The sequence below is a fragment of the Zophobas morio genome, unplaced genomic scaffold, assembly GCF_036711695.1.
Source record: "Zophobas morio isolate AGI-343-1 ecotype UQ-CSIRO unplaced genomic scaffold, CSIRO_AGI_Zmor_V1 ptg000006l, whole genome shotgun sequence".
In the NCBI taxonomy this organism is placed as follows: Eukaryota; Metazoa; Arthropoda; class Insecta; order Coleoptera; family Tenebrionidae; genus Zophobas; species Zophobas morio.
Genome location: NW_026972111.1, coordinates 4855031 through 4876114, shown reverse-complemented (window position 1 = coordinate 4876114; position 21084 = coordinate 4855031). Strand labels below are relative to the sequence as shown.

Here is a 21084-nt window from a genome sequence, read left to right as displayed (position 1 = left end):
GTGAAAGTAAAATTCAAAAAGTATGTTCCAGAATCCCCTTATCAGTCACAAATTATAATAAAAAGGTGTAATTTATCGTAAATTTAGCCCTATTGTAAAATGCAGTACAAGTGAAACTGTAAAAATACATATCTATAGCAAAGGTAAGAAAAACATATCATCTTTATTTTTACTTTGACTTTGGCTTTGTAGCAAAGGTATACACAAGAAAGAAGAAATAATAAAATACCTTCATTCTTCTAGAAAATAACGACTGACTCAAGTAATAACGTTGAACTCTCCAGAATGATCCAATCTTCCTTAGGTCATTTTATTACGCCGCGCCGTGGTGTAAGTAAAATCTAATCAGTACTTATAATTATGTTTATTTTCGAACGTCATATAACTGACATTTATATGACGGTCTTACCGGGGTTTAAGTGTCATTTCTATGACACCGTGTTTGAGCGGCGCATAAGTACTACTTATACTCCGCCGGCGTATAAATAAAACATTTATACTCCGCCGGAGTATAAATATGTGAAAATCATAGTGGTTGTCAACCATAGGAACCATGGTAAGTGAAATCAAGGCAATTCCTTAATGAAGCAAGAAGATGGGAAATAATCATTTCAAAAGAAGATTAATCGTTTGAAAATAAAATATTGTATTTCATTCGGAGTTTAAGCGACTTCATGTGACTCGTATGGACTTAATTCGCCTCGCTATCGCTCGGCGTTTAATCGTCCAAACTCCGTCACATAAAGTATCACTTAAACTCCTAATAAAATAAATATCTATTAGTATTTTCACGTTTTTCTACAACTTTTTTTATTGATTATAAATTTATTTGTGTTATTAAGTGTATACTTCCAACATAATTTATGTTTCAGTGGTGGACTAAGTGTCCAAATTAGGACAAGCGGCTTAGGCAATGGAGGATCACCTTCAAGAAACCAAGGATCTTTTTCGAACACTTCACGAAATTTTGTTTTTTATTCCTGTAAGATAGGTAGGTACACATCTTTTTTTTTGTTTTAAGTAAACGGTATAGAAAACATATTTGATAAACCTTGCTGTCTCATGCTAAGTGCAGTTATGAATAAATAATACAACGTCAACTTGTGTGTGCTTTTAACTCACTTAACTCTCAAGGTGCAACGAAAGTAGTTGTATATACTCAATGTTTTATTGTTGATTTTGGTGGTTCAAATTTGTAGTTTTTAGTTAAATTTTTGATAGTGGTTTATAGCTTGAAGTACACATATTTTCGGATAGTTGGTGGTGTAAATGAATTGTATAAGTCTGCTACTAGTATGATAACGGGTCATTTTTCTTGGTTATCTTTGAATGATTGAAACTTTTTCTTGCTTTACTGATAACGTTATTTGGGGCCCTCTGTATCAAATAATTTAGCCCACACGGTATTATAATTCCCACAGTACCTAAGTGTTTCTCTTGTATACCCTTCCCTGGTCCAGTCTGTTTGTTTCTACTGTAAGTCACTACGAAGGACCGCGTTAGTGTGAAAAATTGTGTCCTTGTTCACTATGCCTGTTTCCTGCAATAACTGTGAAGGTGCTATAACACCGACTACACCATCTATTAAATGTAGTGGTGTGTGCAAGAAGTATTTGCATTTAAAATGTTTGGGAGTAACAGAAGCGGAGATTGATGATACAATTAGTGATAAATCTTCTTGGATATGCCCTAAATGCTCAGGTCCTGCTAGTAATATGATTTCAGCTGAACGAATTGAAGAAATTATAAAAAAACAACTGATAATTATGCAAAATGAATTGAAAATGTCAATTGATAGTAATTTTAAGAATATTATGGACAGGTTGACGGTAGTTGAAAACGATGTTCGAGTTATTCAAGAGGAATGTAAGGAATTCAAAAATTCTAATAATAACTCTAATAGTGATAATATTTATGATCTCAATAGTGTGGTATTGGAAATTGAAGAGGGCAAACTGCGCAGTGCTAATGTTTTGTTATTTAATATCGCTGAATCGACTGCCTCCTCTATTGCAACGAAGTGCGCTAGCTAATATGTCTTGGAATGTATTATATAACATAAATAATATCGATGATGCTTGTAATTACTTCTATGATGAATTGAATAAGATAATTGCATCATATGTACCAGTAGTGCAACCTAGAATGTCTACTTTTCCCAAGTGGTATTCTAAAGAATTAGTTGACAAGATAAATAAGAAAAAACAATTTAGGAAAATGCTTAAGAAAACCAAATACGATTATTATGGAGACATGGCCAACAAACTTCGTAAAGATATCAAGTTGATGATGAAAAGAGACTATAGCAGATATATTGAAGTTGTTGAACGCAGTATTCGCACTGATCCATGTAAATTTTGGTCATATATTAATCTAAAGAAAAACTCGTCTAGAATCCCTGGAAGAATGAACTATGGAGATCAAGAACTAATATCACCAGTAGAAATAGTCAATGGTTTTGCTAAACATTTTGGGAATGTATATGTCTCAAATTCGTTATGTGATGTTAAAGAAAATGATACGCCCTCTAATAGTAACGAATGTGATATAAAAAATTCAACGTATGATATTGATAACAAATGTCCTACTTCATATGGCTGTGTTTTGCACTTGTTTAAAGTGTCTTCCAAAGATGTATTCAAGGCTGTCAGAAAATTTAAGGCGAACTTTACAGCGGGACCCGACAGAATTCCGGCATTTTTTGTTAAGGACACTATCTTTTGTTTAAGTGAGCCACTTTGCTATCTTTATAACTTAATAATGCGTAGTTCGACTTTTCCTGGATGTTGGAAAACTTCTAAAATTACACCTGTGTTTAAATCTGGAAGTAAGGAAGAAATCACAAATTTTAGACCTATCGCTATTATAAACAATTTTGCTAAGATTTTTGATAGTATTCTAGCCGATGCCTTGCGTAGCCACACATCATCTTTAATTATTGACGAACAACACGGTTTCATCAAAGGAAAATCTACTTGTACGAACCTATGCGAATTTATTCAGTTCGTATCGGATGCAATGAACAACTCTTTGCAGGTTGATGTAATTTTTACAGACCTTTCGAAGGCTTTTGATGTTGTGAATATAGACTTACTCTGCGAAAAACTCAATCATTTTGGTTTATGTAATGGTCTGATTACACTTTTTAAGTCTTTGCTTGCCGATCGTAATCAATATGTGGAATATAGAGGATGTAAATCTTCACATTTTGCTACAGCTAGTGGGGTCACTCAGGGATCCACACTAGGTCCAGTATTATTTACTCTTTTTATAAATGATGTAACAAAGTATATAAACAGTAAAATTTTTCTTTATGCGGATGACTTGAAAATAGTTAGAGTAATTAAAGACATTAATGACTGCTTTGCACTTTAGAGAGATATAAATAATTTTACACATTACAGTAGACAGAACAAATTAAAAGTTAACCATAAAAAGTGTTTTTCAATGACTTTTTCACGCAAAGAAAATTCAATTACTTATGAGTATACTGTAGATGGTGTGGTAATAAAGAACTGTACCGAAATTCGTGATTTAGGTGTTATTCTGGATTCGTCATTGTCGTTTGTCCCACACGTGAATAAAATTTGTAACGATGCCTACAAATCACTAGGACTAATCAAAAGAAATACGTCTAGTTTTAAAAATGTAGATTGCTTTATTACTTTGTTTAATTCTTTGGTTAGGCCTAAATTAGAATACTGTTCTAATGTGTGGTATCCTTTTTATCAGATTCATATTACCGATTTGGAAAGAATACAGCGCAAATTTTGTAAATTTCTTTACTTTAAAATATATGGAGTATATCCTTGCCAGGGTTATTCAAATACAGAGTTGCTACAGGAATTTAATTTGTACACCTTAAGATCTAGAAGAAATTATGCCTCAATTGTATTTTTATATAAGATCCTTAATGGAAGTATTAACTCTCCCTCATTATTGAATTATGTTAAATTGAGCGTACCGCATATTAGTTTAAGACAGTTTCCATTATTTTATTGTGAATTTGCACGTACTAATCAACACATGTATTCTCCAATGTTTAATCTGTTTAAAACATATAATGAACTTAGTAAGGAACATACTGATCTCGATATATTTGGTAATAATTTTAATACATTTCAAAATAATTGTAAACGCTTAATCTTAAAATTTTAAATTATACATATAGTGATTCGGCGACTGTTAACTTATTATTTAATTAATTACATATTCATTTAGTTTTCATTGTTCTATAACTTAACATACTGTTTAAGAGATATTTGATTAAGTTGTCATGATGTATATACATAGCAAAAAATCAACTGTTATGTTATTCTTTACTTTGTGAGAAATCATTTTTGTTTATATTATGTCCTATTTGGACCAATGGTCTGCTGGATGTCAATAAACATTATTATTATTATTATTATTATTATTGCACAAAAAATTGAAGATGATCTCAAACAAGTTGCATCCATACTTGCCCCACTTGGTTCTTTTCCTAAGCCTAATAAAGTAATCCGTCTTGGCACTCGAAACCCAATATTGTACGTCCTCTTAAGATTATTTATGACAATGAAGCCAGTGTTAAGGATGTTCTTCGCTCAAATAAGATTAATCCGAATCGTAAATACCATTTTAGGCCGGATCTAACTAAACTACAACGCGACTATAATAATAAAGTTAGGGATGAATTTCATGACAGACTTTCTAAAGGTGAATTTGATGTAGCTTTAAAATATAAGGACAATCTACTTCATATTACTAAGAAACGGTTTTCTGCGGATCTTTCAAAAAAGTAATAAATTTTTATTATTACAATGCTGGCGGTATTAGGTCAAAATTGAAAGATTTTTCTCTTAATGTCAATTCTAGTGTATATGATGTGCTTATTATACCTGAGTCTTGGCTTTGTCAAAATATCTCTAATGAAGAGCTTAATTTAAACAATTACAATATTTTTCGGGCTGATCGCAACTCTAATACCAGTGAAAAAGTTTGTGGGGGTGGTGTGTTGATTGCAGTAAAAAAGGATTTTAGGGCATCTGTGATTTTATCTGGTCGGTTTGTGGAAAGTATTTATATTAATTTTAAACACAATAATTTAGATCTTATAGTTGGTGGAGTTTACAATCCGCCTGCATCGCATTTGAATGTTTATGAAAATTATTGTTCTGATTTGGAGTGTATTTTTGAAAAGTTTCCTAATTCCCCTTATATTATAGCTGGTGATTTCAATCTCCCTCTTTCAAACTGGAATAGGAATGATATGCAGTTTAACTCATTTGGTAATTTTCAGGAATATTGTGAGGTAATTTGTTTAACTGCTGCATTTATGAACATGCAACAAGTTAATAGTATTCCAAATTCCAGAGGTGTTTATCTTGATCTTATTTTTTCTAATATAGTGAATATAGATATTTGCCATGCAATAGAGAATAGACCCTATATTTTCTGAAAGTTTTCATCATTCTCAGTTATCGTGGTTTATATCTTCTGTTGATCTTCCTATCTTATATTATGAATCTCGTATTTTTGACTGTACTAATGGTGATTATAATATGTTAAATGAATTTTTTGCTTCAGTTCATTGGGATTCCTTATTAATTAGTCATGACTTGGATGAGAATATTTCAACTTTTTATAATATTCTATTTTATGGTTTTGAGAGATATATTCCATATAAAGTTGTAAAATATAGTCCTTCTAATTACCCAAAGTGGTTTACTTTGGAACTAAAAGATCTATGTCGAAGGAAGAGTGAAGCACATTACAAATATAAAAAATCAGGCAAATTAGGTGACTATCTCTATTTCAAATCTTTGCGATCTCAATGCAAAGAGCTTAATCAACAGCTGTATGCTGATTACATTGTTAAGGTAAATTTATGTATCTCAAGTGATCCCAAATTTTTCTGGAAGTTCGTTCGGGACAAGAAGGCGAATGATGGTATTCCTGATGAAATGATACTTGCACAGCAATCGGCAAAAAAGGGTGAAGATATAGCTAATCTCTTTGCGGATTATTTTGCTTCGGTGTATGTTAAGGATGACTCTAGAAAATTTGTGTGTGATTTTGAGGTGTCACCTCAGGTTCATGATGTAGGTTTAAATATCACACTAACCGATGTTTTTGATCATATATCTGATTTGAAATCGTCTTGCAATCCTGGTCCTGATGGTGTACCTAGCATAGTTATAAAAAATTGCAAATTTACTCTTTCGCTAGGTTTGCTAAATTTATTTAAATCCTCATTGAGGGAAGGAATTTTTCCGGAAATATGGAAAAGAAGTTTCGTAATTCCAATTTTTAAATCCGGTCAGCGTAATAAAATTGACAACTATAGGGGTGTATGTAATCGTAATCAATCTGCAATTTCTAAATTACTCGACAGTATAGTATCCAAACAGTTACAGTGGAGTTCCTCTTCGGTTATTTCGTTTAAACAACATGGATTCTGTGTTAATAGATCTACGCTTTCAAATTTGTTAGAATATCAATCGTTCTTAAATGAGGCCTTCACGGATAGATGTCAAGTTGATTCGCTATATATTGATTATGCCAAAGCTTTCGACAGAGTAAATCATAGACTGCTTATTATGAAATTGCAAAGATTAGGTTTTAAGGATCTATCGATTAAATGGTTATCGTTTTTTCTGTTGGGTAGAATGCAACAAGTTCGCATTGGGAATTGCTTTTCTTCTTTCTTTAATGTTCCGTCAGGTGTCCCCCAGGGCACCCATTGTGGTCCTATCCTTTTTTTTTTATTTGTGAATGATGTGACTCAATGCTTTAATTATTCGAATTACTTACTATATGCTGATGACCTAAAGCTTTTTAAAAATATACGATCGGTTTAAGATGCAGTGCAACTTCAGGTAGACCTAGATTCACTTGGCGAATGGTGTGATAACAATTGGCTCCCTTTGAATATTAAAAAATTGGTCTAAAGAGTTTAGACAGTACTTCCCTCGCTGTCGGAAACTTGACGACTGCATGCCTATTGTGTTTTTTTTCTCATTACATTTTTGTAGTGGGAATTTAAAAAAAAATTGCGATGACGTCATCAACATTTTTGCAAGGACACGTATATCAGTTGGGATAGATGTAGTGTAATACTAAGAATAAAATTATTATATTCTCAAATTTTCGGGAAAATGAATTGGGTCGTTTGAATATTGATTTGTAATAATCAATAAAATAACGAAACAATTTACTCACGTATACCTACGTATCAGAGGCAACTGACAATCGTGTATGTATAAACATTCTTAATTTAAGATGACAGGCGTAACAGCATACGTGAGAGCCAAACAGAGAAACTGTAAACAAAACGACCATCGGTTTTATTGCTTCGACTTCCGCTTATTATATAAAACATTGGGTTTTATTTTAATTCTTGACGGTGAAATTCACAATTGGTTGATTATAAACATGTCTATTTCACATTCGCGGAATCAAGTGAACGCATAAAACAAATGCAGGTCTGTAATGTTAAAGTCGATGTAAATAAGCGTGCTACCCTTATGTTTCAACCGAGTTTTTCCTTTAACAAATTTTGTGTCTACCAAATTGGGTTGGTTGGGGTGTAATTCTAATAATAAGTGTTGCCTTTAATTTAATCAATAAAATAAATTGACTTCATTAATTTTTTTGAACCACCTCTTAAGAAAATCTAAAAAATATGAATGGAATGATAAATCACAAGTACAAACTCATCATATTTTTTGCATTTTAGATAGGATTTATTCAGCAAAATTTAAGGGTGACGTCATCAATTTTTTTAGAAGGGATGAACAAATACATTTTGAACAAAAGTTTACCATGCTTATAATAACTTTAAAATATTCCCAAGATTTCAAAGCATTCGGTTTTGTAATTCTTGATTAAATCGATAAAATAAATTCACGCCTTCATTAAGTTTTTTTAGTCACCCTGCATATGCAAATCCAAAAATGTGAATGGAATGATAAATCACAAGTACAGACTCATCATATTTTGTACATTTTAGATACGATTTATTCGGCAAACTTTTGAGCTGACGTCATCAGTTTTTTGTAGAAGATAACCAAATATATTTTGACTAAAAATTTATTATGCTCTTTATAACCTTAAAACATCTGCAAGATTTCAAAGCATTCGGTTTTGTAGTTCCTGATTAAATCAATAAAATAAATTTACGCATTCATTAATTTTTTTGAGTCACCCTGTATATGCAAATCGAAAAAATTTGAATGGAATGATAAATCACAAGAAGAGACTCACCATATTTTGTACATTTTAGATAGGATTTTTTCAGCAAAATTTTGTGGTGACATCATAAATTTTTTAGGGGGGACGACCAAATACGTTTTGATCAAAAATTTACCATGCTTATGATAATTTTAAAATGTCTTCAAGATTTCGAAGCATTCGGTTTTGTAGTTCCTGAGTAAATCAGTAAAATAAATTTACGCTTTCATTTATTTTCTTGAATCACCCTGTATATGCAAATCCAAAAAATATGAATGGAGTGATAGATCACAAGTACAGACTGTATTATTTTGTACATTTTAGATATGATTTATTCGGCAAATTTTCGAGCTGACGTCATCAAGTTTTTGGAGGGGATAAGCAAATATGTTTTGACTAAACATTTATTATGCCCTTTATAACCTTAAAACATCTGCAAGATGTCAGAGCATTCCGTTTTGTAGTTCCTGATTAAATCAATAAAATATATTTACGCATTCATTAATTTTTTTGAGTCACTCTGTATATGCAAATCCAAAAAATATGAATGGAGTGATAAATGACAAGTACAGGCTCATCATATTTTGTACATTTTAGATATGATTTATTCGGCAAACTTTCGAGCTGACGTCATCAAGTTTTTGGAGGGGATAAGCAAATATATTTTGACTAAACATTTATTATGCTCTTTATGACCTTAAAACATCTGCAAGATTTCAGAGCATTCGGTTTTGTAGTTCCTGATTAAATCAATAAAATATATTTAAGCATTCATTAATTTTTTTGAGTCACCCTGTATATGCAAATCCAAAAAATATGAATGGAGTGATAGATCACAAGTACAGGCTCATCATATTTTGTACATTTTAGGTATGATTTATTCCACAAACTTTTGAGCTGACGTCATCAAGTTTTTGGAGGGGATAAGCAAATATTTTTTGACTAAAGATTTATGATGCTATACAATTGAAAACCCATTTACTATGTACAATTTTGAAGTGACGTCATCGCATTAGTGGTGAGGATGATTAGACAAATTTTGGTTAGCGTTTTACCATCTACATGATATTCTTAATATAAGTACAAAATTTCACAACAATCGGTCGAGTACTTTCGGAGATTATCTGTCTAATAAAAATCCGGGACAACAGACGGACAGACGGACAGACGGACGGACAGACAGACGGAAATGGGAGACCTATTTCTTCGTCTTCTAGGGGTCATGAAAGATCGAGAAAACGTAAAAGTAGAGAGTCGGCCGACGGACTCGATTACAATACTTCCTTTGCTTACGCTCGGGAAGTAAAAATGTTATGTTATATCATTTCTTAATTTAAAATCTCGTATTGAGTTTAACTATCAAATTAATTGTCATGCTGTTACTCGTGTTTTTGAGATAAAGGATTTGGGTGTGATATTTGACTCGGGTCTCACATTTAAGAATCATTATGGTTATATTTTTAATAAATCCTTAAACATGTGGGGTTTCATTTGGGGAAATTGCAAAGATTTGTCAGTGTCAGCATTGAGAATTCTGTATTGTTCGTTAGTACGGTCACATTTGGAGTATTGCTCCTCTGTTGGTGTCCAATTTATAATGTAGACTCTTTATTACTGGAAAAGGTTCAGAAGAAATTTCTTAGAACAATTGAGTTTAAGATGGGACATAGACATGTTAGAGGTGAATATAGTTGGATAATGAGTTGTTTCAACATTCAGGAACTAGGCATACGGAGATGTATTAATGACGCGCATACACTTCACAACATTATCAATGACCGTATTGATAATTCTGAATTACTAAGGAGATTGACATTTTTGGTACCGGCATCAGGAAGCTGCACTACTCGTAGCAGAAATATATTTAGAATTCGATTGGCAACATCAAATTTAGCAAAAAATCATCCTTTGCGAAGAATGATGGACGCTGCTAACCGCTATACAAATGATGATAAAGTTGAGATCTTCAATTCTTCAGTGTCTAAGTTCAGGAAGCAAATTTTAAAGTACTTCGGTTTTTAATGATATGAGGTGGTTATTAGTATACATGTACATATATATATTTAGTTAATTATGTTTAAGAGTGTAATTATTTTTTTTTTTTGTAAGTGGGGTTTTCCCGTTAATAAACTAAACTAAACTAGACTTTAATTTTTGGAGATCCATTCTGTTCAAGTGTTTTAGTTACCAATCAGTCTCCTAATGAAATGCCTCGCACGTTCAAGAAGCGGAAAACAACCCCAAATTACTTAACTTTGTTAATTTAGGAAATGGAGTTTTCTTAAATAAATGTGTGTCTTCTAAAGAACAATTACCAAAACACAACTGGAGTACTTTGGAATGTTGTAATTTCAAACACACAAATGACTTTGTGATTTAACTTAATGTTCCTATTGTTTAGCTAAAAAAAAAAACTGTTTGTATCGTAATAATTAATCTATGAATGTTTGTTCTTATTTTTTTTCTAGGACATCGAGAGATTCCTCTAGAAGAATTCTTCACGCGAAAGGAAAAAGCCCTAAAAGACCTAACCGGTTCAGCATGAACAGTCAAAGCCTACGAACTTCCACCGTCTGAGAAAAACGACCTAATTCAGCCAACGAGAAACAGCATCGAGCTACAAACTAACGAAAAGTACGGTACAGATGTCAAAATCGGAGAAATCCTAGTTATCGAAAAACGATACGAAGTGGAACTTCAGCCCTATCGCTATTCTAGACCATCATGAATGCCTTGTGCTTTACCATAACCCGATTCCAGTCACTAAGTGTTGCAAACGGCTGTATTATAGCGAAACGTGCAAAGAAAAGGATTTTCAAACTTTTATTTTGTCCTTATTGGATCAGATCATGTATCTTACTGACTACTAGCTGCTTGCTTAAAAATCAGGAAAAAGGACTACAAAAAATGTTTGTTTGTTGTTAAGTATCTTCTTTTGTAACGCATTTTTAAAAAATTACAAGTATCAATCGTCTGTTTTGTTGTGTTGATAAAAACTGAAAACACGTCCATAGTATAGTTCATGTTAGATTGTGTTTTGTGTTGCTATCTTTTTTTATCATTTCTGTAAGTATAGGTTAAGGTACAAGCAATCTCATGTACAAGAAATTTAAAATTTTCTCAAAATATTTAAAAAATACAACATTTTATGAACAAGACCCAGTTTTTCAATGTTAATTTAACCTAAAATTGGTTTGAAGCGTTGAGGTCGTACTTCCCTCACCAATACATGCAACTAAAGGTAAGTACAGAACTTTCAAAGTGCTCCAGCTAAATAAATTACAAAATTATTTTTGCGAATTTCGAAATCAAAATATCGAAGAAATATGCGCATAACATGTACACATTTTTGGTCAAAATATGCACCACTTTATTAAAAATATGCAAAACATGCACAAGTTTAGATAAGTTAAGTAAGTTTATATTATATTTAATAGAACTAAACCAGCTTACAAATCGTCAAAAAAGACGTAACAATTGAAACGTAAATAAATGTGTGAAATACATCAAAACATAAACGCAGCTGTTTATTTGGTTTCTATTAATTTCTTTGATATCTTCTAAGCATGTCATACCTGCATTCATTCCAAGGACAGTTGTGTCATCGGCAAAGAGAATTATTTTATTGTCACTAACATTAGGCGATTCATTTATATAAATGAGGAACAGGGGCGGTCCAAGGACCCATCCCTGTGGAACACCATGCTTTGTACTACTATTCAAATTTGTTTTTGCTTTTTCTCAATAATACAAGCTACTTCATGAACGCATTGACGTTATTAGTTAAATAGTCTATGAAATTTGAATTAACACTTGTCGATTTTAATTGATCCAAAATTAAGTTAGGAATGTTTTTGAAAGAATCATTAAATTCCTCAGCCAAAAATTTACTATTATCCTTATCATTGTCCTTTATGTTTCTACAGTCGTTTATGATGTTTTGCATTGTTTTTTGTTTATTATGAGATAAATATGCAAATACTTAATTTGAATATGTCTAATAATACAAAATGACATTTTTAAATATTTATTGTTTTAAGTACAGGTCTTGTAACATTTATTTACAATATAAGAATTCGAATTATAACTAAATTAAGTATGTAAGGAAATGCTGTTTTCACATTTTTTATATTTTAGCTATAATTTTTATTAAACCAACTGATTAATAAATGTTTTCCCACATGTCTACATCCATATTTACAAATCTTCCTCCCAAAATTTTACTCACAAGCGACAAGGTATTAGAACCGACATTTTTTTCTAAAACTGATTTAAATGTTTGAAAAACGTTTTCACCTATTTAACCTTGAACATTGGATAGTTTTGAAAACAATTTGTGACTAACTGAATAGAATCTACCAGTGCTAAATTGTTCCATTCAAGTTTTAAAATTGTATCAGCAACTATGAAAAAATTAACTGAAATAAACATGGCGGTTCTCTTTCAGCAAAAATTATTTTAAATTCTTTAATAGAGGTAGTGTGACGAGCCGTCACTAAATTCGTTCACGAGAAAATCGTAACAAAAAGACGAATAACAAATCCCTAGAACATAACAAAATTCGCAAATTTGCCATCTTAATTACTTAACACACATGCCCTAATCTGTATATAGTACCATTTAGGGCCGGTCTTTTCATGTCCCAGATAAAGTGTCCGATAACTATCATCCCGATAACTTTACCTGGCGGTCTTATCTTCTAAATAAGCTCGTACCGTCTTTTCATTTTGCAACTGTTAGACATGGGTCTCCGATAACAATCAGCTAGTCCAGCTGTAAGCGAGAGAGTGGGAACTATTGGTATTCTAACATGAATAAGAGAGAAAGACTATTTGCAACTGGGTTCGCAACAGTTTTTGACGTTCGAAGTCGTACCGTTGCTAACATAACCTCATTTACTTCGTATATTATCGTTTTGTTTTGATTACGCTATGGATGTCTATGAAGATATCGACATATTATTTGATGCAGATTTAATAAATGTGATCGAAGAAATAAATCCACATCGAACATATACTGTTCGCGAAAGGAGAGATCATTTCAACTTTTGGAATGACCAAGAGTTTTTCAATCGTTTTCGCCTTTCAAAAGCCACAGTAGAATTATTATTTAACGAAATTCAAGAGCATTTACATCATCGGACCGGAAGGTAAAAATAAATAGGAAATATTAGACGTACTATTAATTTGTGTTAATTTAAAACAGGAATTTAGATCGAGCTATTCGTCCTATGGATCAACTACTTTTAACGTTGCGATTTCTGGCCACCGGAGATTTTTATATTTGTACAGGTGATTTTCTGGGAGTCCATAAATCAACAGCAGCAAAAATAGTTCAACGTGTGGTAACAGCAATTTGTACGTTAAGAAGGATTTATATTTTTATGCCGAATACTGAGGAACAAAGACACGAGAAAATTATTAAATTTCATAATTTGGCTCAATTTCCACGAGTGATCGGGGCAATAGACTGTACGCACATAAAGTTACAATCTCCAGGAGGTGAGCGTGCGGAATTATTTCGATGTCGAAAGGGCTTTTTTTCATTGAATGTCCAAGTTATTTGTGATGCCAGTCATAAAATTTTGGATGTAGTGACACGTTGGCCAGGTTCGACACATGATGCCCACATATTTCAAAATTCATCTGTATATATGAGGTTTGAAAATGGCGAGATGGGCAATGGAATTTTATTAGGAGATAGTGGCTATCCTTCTCGAAGGTATCTTTTAACTCCGATTCATAATCCTGAAGGACAGGCAGAAAATCTTTATAATGAATCACAAATAAGAACTAGGAATGTTGTGGAGAGAACATTTGGAATCTGGAAGCGTAGATTTCCGGTGCTAAGTGTGGGTATAAGGTGTCGGCTGAATTTAGCACAGAGAATTGTGGTGGCATGTGCCATTTTACACAACATTGCCTGCCAACAAAATGAAGAAGTTTTTGAAGGGGATGATGAAGAGGATCAGCCCGTGGTATATAATGGTGTAGAAAATAACGATGGTGGTGTTGAAGAAAGGGAAACAATAATTGATTATTTTCGAAATATGTTGACTGCAGGAGGATTTATAATTTAGTACATGCATATGTATTATTTGTTTCATGCAAAATAAAAAAATGTTTTATTTTTCTAGCAACTCTAGTGTTTTTTTTTTAATCGATAATTCACATTCTAGTAACTCCATTTTTTTTAAATACAGTTTCTGTTCCCTCTCGATTTCTAAATCCAAAGCGGCTAATTTCTGTTTCTGAATTGCCATTTTTAATTCATGTTCTTCAACTCGACGAAGCTCCTCGTTTTCCAGGTACTTCTTCTGCAATTCTACAAGGTTATGACGTGAGTTCACCACATTCTCCACTTTCACGTTTAATTGGTCCTTGGTACAGTGCCCCTTTGCCTTTTTTTGATTTAGGAGAGGATGTTTTTTTGTTTTTAGTTGTGCAGGAGACCATCCCGTCCATTTAATATTTGAGTTCACTCCTGTACTTGAACCCTACAATCATTGCAACTGTTAAATGATATTTTACCGAGTATAGGCTCCTTACCTCTCCTCCGTCCTTTGAGCAAACCTGCAAAAGTCCCGGGACGATGGATTCCTCTGTTTCAGATGGATCAACATGTGCCTCCTGCAAATGCAAGTTAACGATTAGCAAAGAGTCAAATGACTAATTAAAGCAGAACTTATACATCAATTATTATTTGTGGCACTTGAGCATCTGATGTTAGATCCTCATTGACTCCAATTTCAATGTTCGGGTTATCTGATGTTTCACCATTCATTGCTAAAACATTGAAACAATTGTTTATATTTCAAAATTAATGTCTATTTATATAATATCCATATTTTTACTGTGATTTTATGAAGAAAAAATTGATGTAGAGCAATAAACTTGCATATTTTGAAGGAATGTTTGATGCTTTTGCTTAAATTAGCGATAGTGACAGTAAAAATGTGAATGCAGCCCATGTATTCTCACCCATAGGAATCAATCCCTCATCTGAATCAAATTCGGATGGAAGTCCATTGACAGGCACTGTTAGGGACTCTAACAGTTCGGTCTCATAATCTTCAAAACTCATATACTGGGAAGATCCGCCACCAGTTTTGTACGTTTCTTTTTTATTGAACGCAACTTTGCGTTTTATATCTCTCTTCGTCGCTTCGTACTTTTGACGAATCCTTTCTGGTGTTCGGATTACATTTCCTATTTTTAATTACAATATATAATAAAAATATAATTTATATAACATGTAAAATAAATAACTTGCCTGTTATTGCATTGTATTCGGCAGCAATTTCTTTCCACGTCTCCTCTTTCTGCTTCCACGTGACGGAATCGGTTCTTTTATTTTCAATAATATGCGCCCTAGTAGCAATAATTTTTAAAAGCCGCCTTGTTTCAGCCTTCGTGTAATTTGGCTCCCTCTTCCGTTTTTCTTCATTTTCAATTTTTCGTTTGCCCATTTTTTTTAAATAATAAAATCACTCACGATTCAAATAAAAACAACACCTACACCACATAACCTATAACGGTCTTTGGCAGAAATGGCACGTCATCGACAAGTGAGCAATCGCGTAAGTTCGCTGCGCCATCGGCTGTCGCCGTCAGATATCTGTAGGAATCGGCGACTATTCGGAACTCAAAGTTCCGAATAGTGTATCTGCCGAATAAGAGCTATTTATCTGGGAGATAATTTTGTCAGGTGGTGAAAAGACACCATTTGACGTTATCCAGCAGATAAAAATTATCAGGAACTTTATCAGGAGGTGAAAAGACCGGCCCTTAAACAGATACTCAAAGTCGACTACCAATCCCCGAACGTAAGAACAAAAATTTGCATACTCGCAAATTGCAAATATCATTGCGGTTGTCAGGCATTGCGAATAACATGCGCAGAATCTTACACCCATAAAAACCGCTAATCGCAATTATTTTCATTCGAATTCATACCCAAACTAAAACAGCAGCAGGCGAAACGCAGACGCAATGTGGCGATGACGATATAGGAACCATGATGCAAGTTGAAAAAAACCGACGATTGTCAGAGTAGTTACATAAAAACGTTAGAAACGAAACCATTTTCAAACGAAATTAAACTTTATAAAATAGCAAAATAAGACCTAAAGTCGCGGTCCATGTAACAAAGAAATCAATTATAATTATGGTTTACTAACGTCGCAGGATACAAGATAAATGGGTGATTTTAAGTCAAGTTCCGAGTTGCAGTGGGAGATTCTGTCCGAGAAGAAGATAGAATAATCTCTATGCTGTCATACTTAACTTGTCTCGCTCTCCCTCTGCCATAATGTGTTCTCGATTTCGGTCGTATCTATTAAGCGTTTAATTTATGCGTCTTTGTCGAGGGTTTCGTGCGTTTGGTGTGAATAGATAGCGCCGAGGGCGGATGGAATTTTTAGCGTTAACAGATGTTTTCGTTCACGAGTGGTACTCTTGGTCTTGCGTCAGATTTTGGTCGTCGAGGAGGACTTTTTGATAATTTACAGATCGCTTTTTATGAAAATTAATCCAACGTTTCCTCAATTTGCGGACTCGACCCTTGCGTTAGCGACACGGATATTTTATAGCAGTTTTTGGGAAGTTTCCGAATCGGAACGAATTTAATCTGATTTCCTTGTAGTTGATAAAATTCTGAGACCCGATTTATAGAAAGCGAAGTTAAAGTTAATTCGCGATTAACTTTTAATTGAGGTCCGTTGCGAGGCAACGCGCATGTTTTGACCAATCACGGGCTCATATTCCACATTTTAATTCTCTGTTAAACTAATCGAGGATTAAATATTTAACTCGCTGTTCTATAAACCGGCCCTGAGTTTATTACTGTTCACTATGATCCCGTTTTCTGATTATTTTGCCATAGTGTTGGGGAACCTCACATTTCATGCAAATTTAATGTTTTCACTGTATTTTAGAGAATTTATGGTACTAATTTCTCAACGATTGTGGGGTCCAAAAAAAAAAACGAAGCAGCGTTCGCGAACCATCCAGAGGCACGTATGGGTTTAAATAGACGACACCTTCGGGAACGCCTCAGTCTCAATCAACGAGTGGAGTTCAGTAATGACGGAAGTTAAGGCTAGTCAAATCCATTCCAGTTGGAATTATTGTGTACATAATAATAAGCATCGAAATGTTTTGGTATCTGCTGAATAAAGGCACAAATATGCATTTTTTAAGTCCATTGTTTAAAAAAAGAAGTTATATGGCCAGAAAACATCTTTTTTTCTGAATATGCCGCTTTTCAAGGAATGCAATGCATTTGTATACCATCCAAGCCTTAATTATTATTTCGTAAAATTTACATAACGTTAAATACGTAATATAAATAGCGGACGTCATCAAATTGTTGGTGGGGTTGATTAGCCTTATTTTACTTAGCGTTTTAGCATCTACACGAGATTTCTAATATATGTTACAATTTGTCGGTCCAGTAGTTTAAGAGTTTATCTGTTCAATACAATCTGACATATACGACAGACAAACAAACGACAGATAGACGGAAACGCGAAAGTTACTTTTTCGTACTCTAGGGGTCATGAAACGTGGAGAAACCACGAAAGTAGCCATCCTCTGCTAGAACTATCGAAAGTTATCAACAAATCCCAAAATTTACCGAGAAAAAAATTTCCGTTTACGTAATTGTTATCTATGTTTGTGTAAGTTGTTTATTTTAACATACTGTATGTTTGCATTTCCATATAAGGTCATTATTTGCCAAACTTGGATTTTAAAAATAATGACTAAAGACAATTTTTAAAGGCTACAATATCTCAATATTATATAATTGTTTTGTAGACTTTTACTAGCAAGAGTGAAGTCATACGAAATTTATATTTACATTCTGTCTTCTACTTTTTCGTTTGTTAATAGCTATCTTTGAAAAGCACACAAATATCCTTAAATGTATTTTTTAGGCATGATAAATAGTAAACATATAAATAATCACGGCTCATTTTGTTTGCTCGTGGTCACATATTAAATCGATTTAAAAGTAAATTTTGTAAAGAACACATAAAAATATTGGGCAATTTTTCTTATGTTGACAAAGTACACGAAACCGTAAAGTAGGTACCTAATCTTAAGTAGTGTCTCCTACACCCGAACTTACGTAATATTTGCTATGCGTTATTGGAAATTGCAAAAAAAATAAAAATTACTTATAGTTTACCTAGTGCCCAAAGGCATCTTCACTTAAAAGTCAAACCAACCAAAGTCGTATTTTCTGGCGAATGTTTTGAACAGCGACTAGAAAACAATAATTTTGGAAAATTTACAAAAGTCGATGCTTTGAATTGGAAACGGACATAGAAGTAGCAAAACGGAACGGAACGTTGATTATTCCATCAAAAGAAAAAAAAAAAAAACAAATACTAGTATCTACAATATTAAACTGAATAAGTAAAAATAAATTGTCCACTTGCTTATTTCGGTTCTTATAAGTTTTCAGTACCTACGAGAGCTTAAAATGAGTTTTTCTTTTTGTTTCGAAATATCATGCCATATTTCAGTTTCTAAACAAATATTTATTGGATATTTTACATTGATTTAAAGGTGTGTTTATCTTATCAAAAAATCATTATTTTGTGCGGTCTATAAATAAACGAACGTTCCTAGTTGATATCAGTTTAGTGGAAAAATTTTCTAGCTACAGTTTTTTCTTGCACTAGTGATTTCAACTCTAGAAATGAAGAAGATCGAGGTGAGTGTTTCCTTTCATATATCTGTCTACATATATTTTATTCATTTATCGTACAACAAAAATTTAAATATTTATCAGCAAGCTTTTCCGAACAACATAAGTAACACTGTGCACTGTGGTTGGTTTACTTTTTTTATTAAAAGCTGTATGCAGAAAATGAATCAAAAATTTAAACGGGTGTATAATAAAAAATAGATTTGAACCAGATGGTAGCTTCTTTAGAGTGTAGAAAAAGGCAGTCAGAAACTGACGGTTATTATAAACGGCTTTTTTGGTTAGCTAGCACTGCTTCAAAATTGATTTATTTTTAAAAAAGTAAGTGGCAAGTGTTTTGTATCGACAAGATACTTACTTTTGAAATAAAAAAATAAATGGAAGTAATCAAAATCATAGTGGCTATTAGAAGAATCACTTCTTTATAACAGTTCACTCAGGCAAATTTTTTTCTTCAGAAAGTAAAAGAAACCATAAGAATACGTCAATTTATGGAAATTTTCGGGACCAATAATAAGAAAATATTCTGCATAATTCAGTTGAACATTCTGTAGGATCAGATATTTGTTATATTCTGAACAATTATTAAACAACTTTAAATTACAACAAAAACAAATACTGGAAGTGGGAACCCGCTTCTTGTAAATACAACTTAGCCCTTCGCCTTATAGCATTGGCCACATTTTTTAAAACACCTGCATTGTTATTAATTTCATAAATTTTATTCGTTATCGTATTCCGCAATTTGTTCAAGTCATTTAAGAGTGTTGTACACATTGACATTTTTATATGTGACCACAAAAGAGTCCCAAAAAGCGAGATCCCATCATCGTCTAGTTGTGTGTATTCTGGCTAATAAAATCCTATTGTCATAAAATTCAGCCAAAAAATCTATTGTCGTATAAGTAGTGGCACCATTCTGCTGAAAGTAACCATAAACTAATGCATCATCATCGAGTTGATTTAAAAATGGAGTTAAAATTTCGTCTCGGTATTTTGCAGCGTTTATGTTTTCTGAAAACATCATTTGTTTTATTGACAAAATAATAAGAGGCTCCCTACCATTAACGACCGTAATTTTCTCATTTATTCAAACGATAATTCAGGGCATTCCATGATTTAGTTGTTAAATTTGAAACGTCTATCATTGCATGTTCCAATTCTTAATTCCTTTCCAGAGTTTTAAAAAAAGAAGCGGAACCACGGTTAGGAAGAAGGAATATGAGGACGTGGTTCTCGCTTTTGTTATCCTAGAACTAGTAAAAGACGTCACAACAAAGAACTTTCATCTTTCGTCAAATGAAGAAGGATTCGGAGCTTTTGATAACATAGTTATTAAAACTGAGTCGTATAAGGGAAACGAAATAAAAGCAGTACAGCTAAAACACACCGAAAATAAAACGTTGTCTACAAAACATTTGATGACAAAAACAGGAGACTTCAGCATTCTCAAATATTTCAAAAGCTTCCAAGAAATAAAAACAGAGGTTGACGAATTTATACTATTTACCAATAGACCATTTAAGTGTGACGACAACAATTCATTTCAACTGGAAGGAGAAGAATTTTATATTATTCCCGTTAAAGTAAAAGCTGCTTTAGAACTTGCAGAGATAGATTGTGCGTATCAGTTTAAGATAATAGAAGAAGACTGGGATGTAGAAATGCGTCCCAAAATTCGACAATATCAAAAGTTTTTTAGTAAATTTTATTTGTATACCGATCAAAAAAAAGTTGGAAGCTTGAAAAACAGTATAGCTGAAAAATTCAAAACTACATATCACGTGGAAGAGGAAATATTCGAAAAATTCCTCAAAAGAATAATTGATTGGAATATACAAGAAGGCAACAAAGAAAAGCTAAACAGAGAGTGGGTGGAACGAATGATCGCGCTACTGCTTTTATCTTCCCATATCGAGCCGTTATCTTCTGGCTCGGTTAATGTCAACTTCGTTAACGAAAAAATGAAAATATTTCGAGAAGCTGTTTCCTTATTCGACATTACTCTAGTTGAAAAAGAATCGTACGAAAAGCTTAAACCGGTGTGGGATGACATTAGAAAAGAAAAAAACTTTGACTTTACAGAATTAAATAAAGTAAGACAAAGGTACTTCCCAGCAGTCAGTTATATTGATAATACAAACATCGACAAAA

At 32.9% G+C, this 21084-nt stretch overlaps 4 protein-coding genes across 10 annotated transcripts in view; 3 read left to right on the top strand and 1 right to left on the bottom strand.

Annotated features, from left to right (window-relative positions):
- Window positions 1–21084, top strand: part of LOC135123365 (uncharacterized) — a 70986-nt gene that overhangs the window by 8957 nt on the left and 40945 nt on the right. The window contains exons 3-6 of one of the 7 annotated variants that reach the window (XM_064047956.1): window positions 32–143; window positions 193–330; window positions 873–991; window positions 10683–11372. The exons of 3 other annotated variants lie outside the window; for them this stretch is intronic. The gene's annotated coding sequence lies outside the window, so the exon portion shown is untranslated. Of the gene's footprint in view, window positions 1–31; window positions 144–192; window positions 331–872; window positions 992–10682; window positions 11373–21084 lie in introns of those variants that run through there. 3 more of the 7 variants (XM_064047955.1, XM_064047954.1, XM_064047953.1) reach the window with 3 other exon arrangements.
- Window positions 13106–14353, top strand: LOC135123359 (putative nuclease HARBI1). The gene is made up of 2 exons (XM_064047929.1): window positions 13106–13363; window positions 13420–14353. The coding sequence occupies exons 1-2, from the start codon at window positions 13146–13148 to the stop codon at window positions 14291–14293; spliced, it is 1092 nt and encodes a 363-aa protein (XP_063903999.1). The 5' UTR covers window positions 13106–13145; the 3' UTR covers window positions 14294–14353.
- LOC135123360 (uncharacterized) lies at window positions 14337–15946 on the bottom strand. The gene is made up of 5 exons (XM_064047930.1): window positions 15487–15946; window positions 15195–15422; window positions 14905–14999; window positions 14763–14843; window positions 14337–14710 (listed from the first exon to the last, which is right to left on the bottom strand). Exons 1-5 carry the CDS (start codon window positions 15680–15682, stop codon window positions 14339–14341), a joined length of 972 nt encoding a protein of 323 aa, XP_063904000.1. The 5' UTR covers window positions 15683–15946; the 3' UTR covers window positions 14337–14338.
- The window catches only part of LOC135123361 (uncharacterized), a 127264-nt gene continuing 125036 nt past the window's right edge, over window positions 18857–21084 (top strand). The window contains exon 1 of the mRNA XM_064047933.1: window positions 18857–18936. Within this exon, the coding sequence (XP_063904003.1) occupies window positions 18922–18936 (15 nt within the window). The 5' untranslated portion in view covers window positions 18857–18921. The remainder of the gene's footprint in view (window positions 18937–21084) is intronic.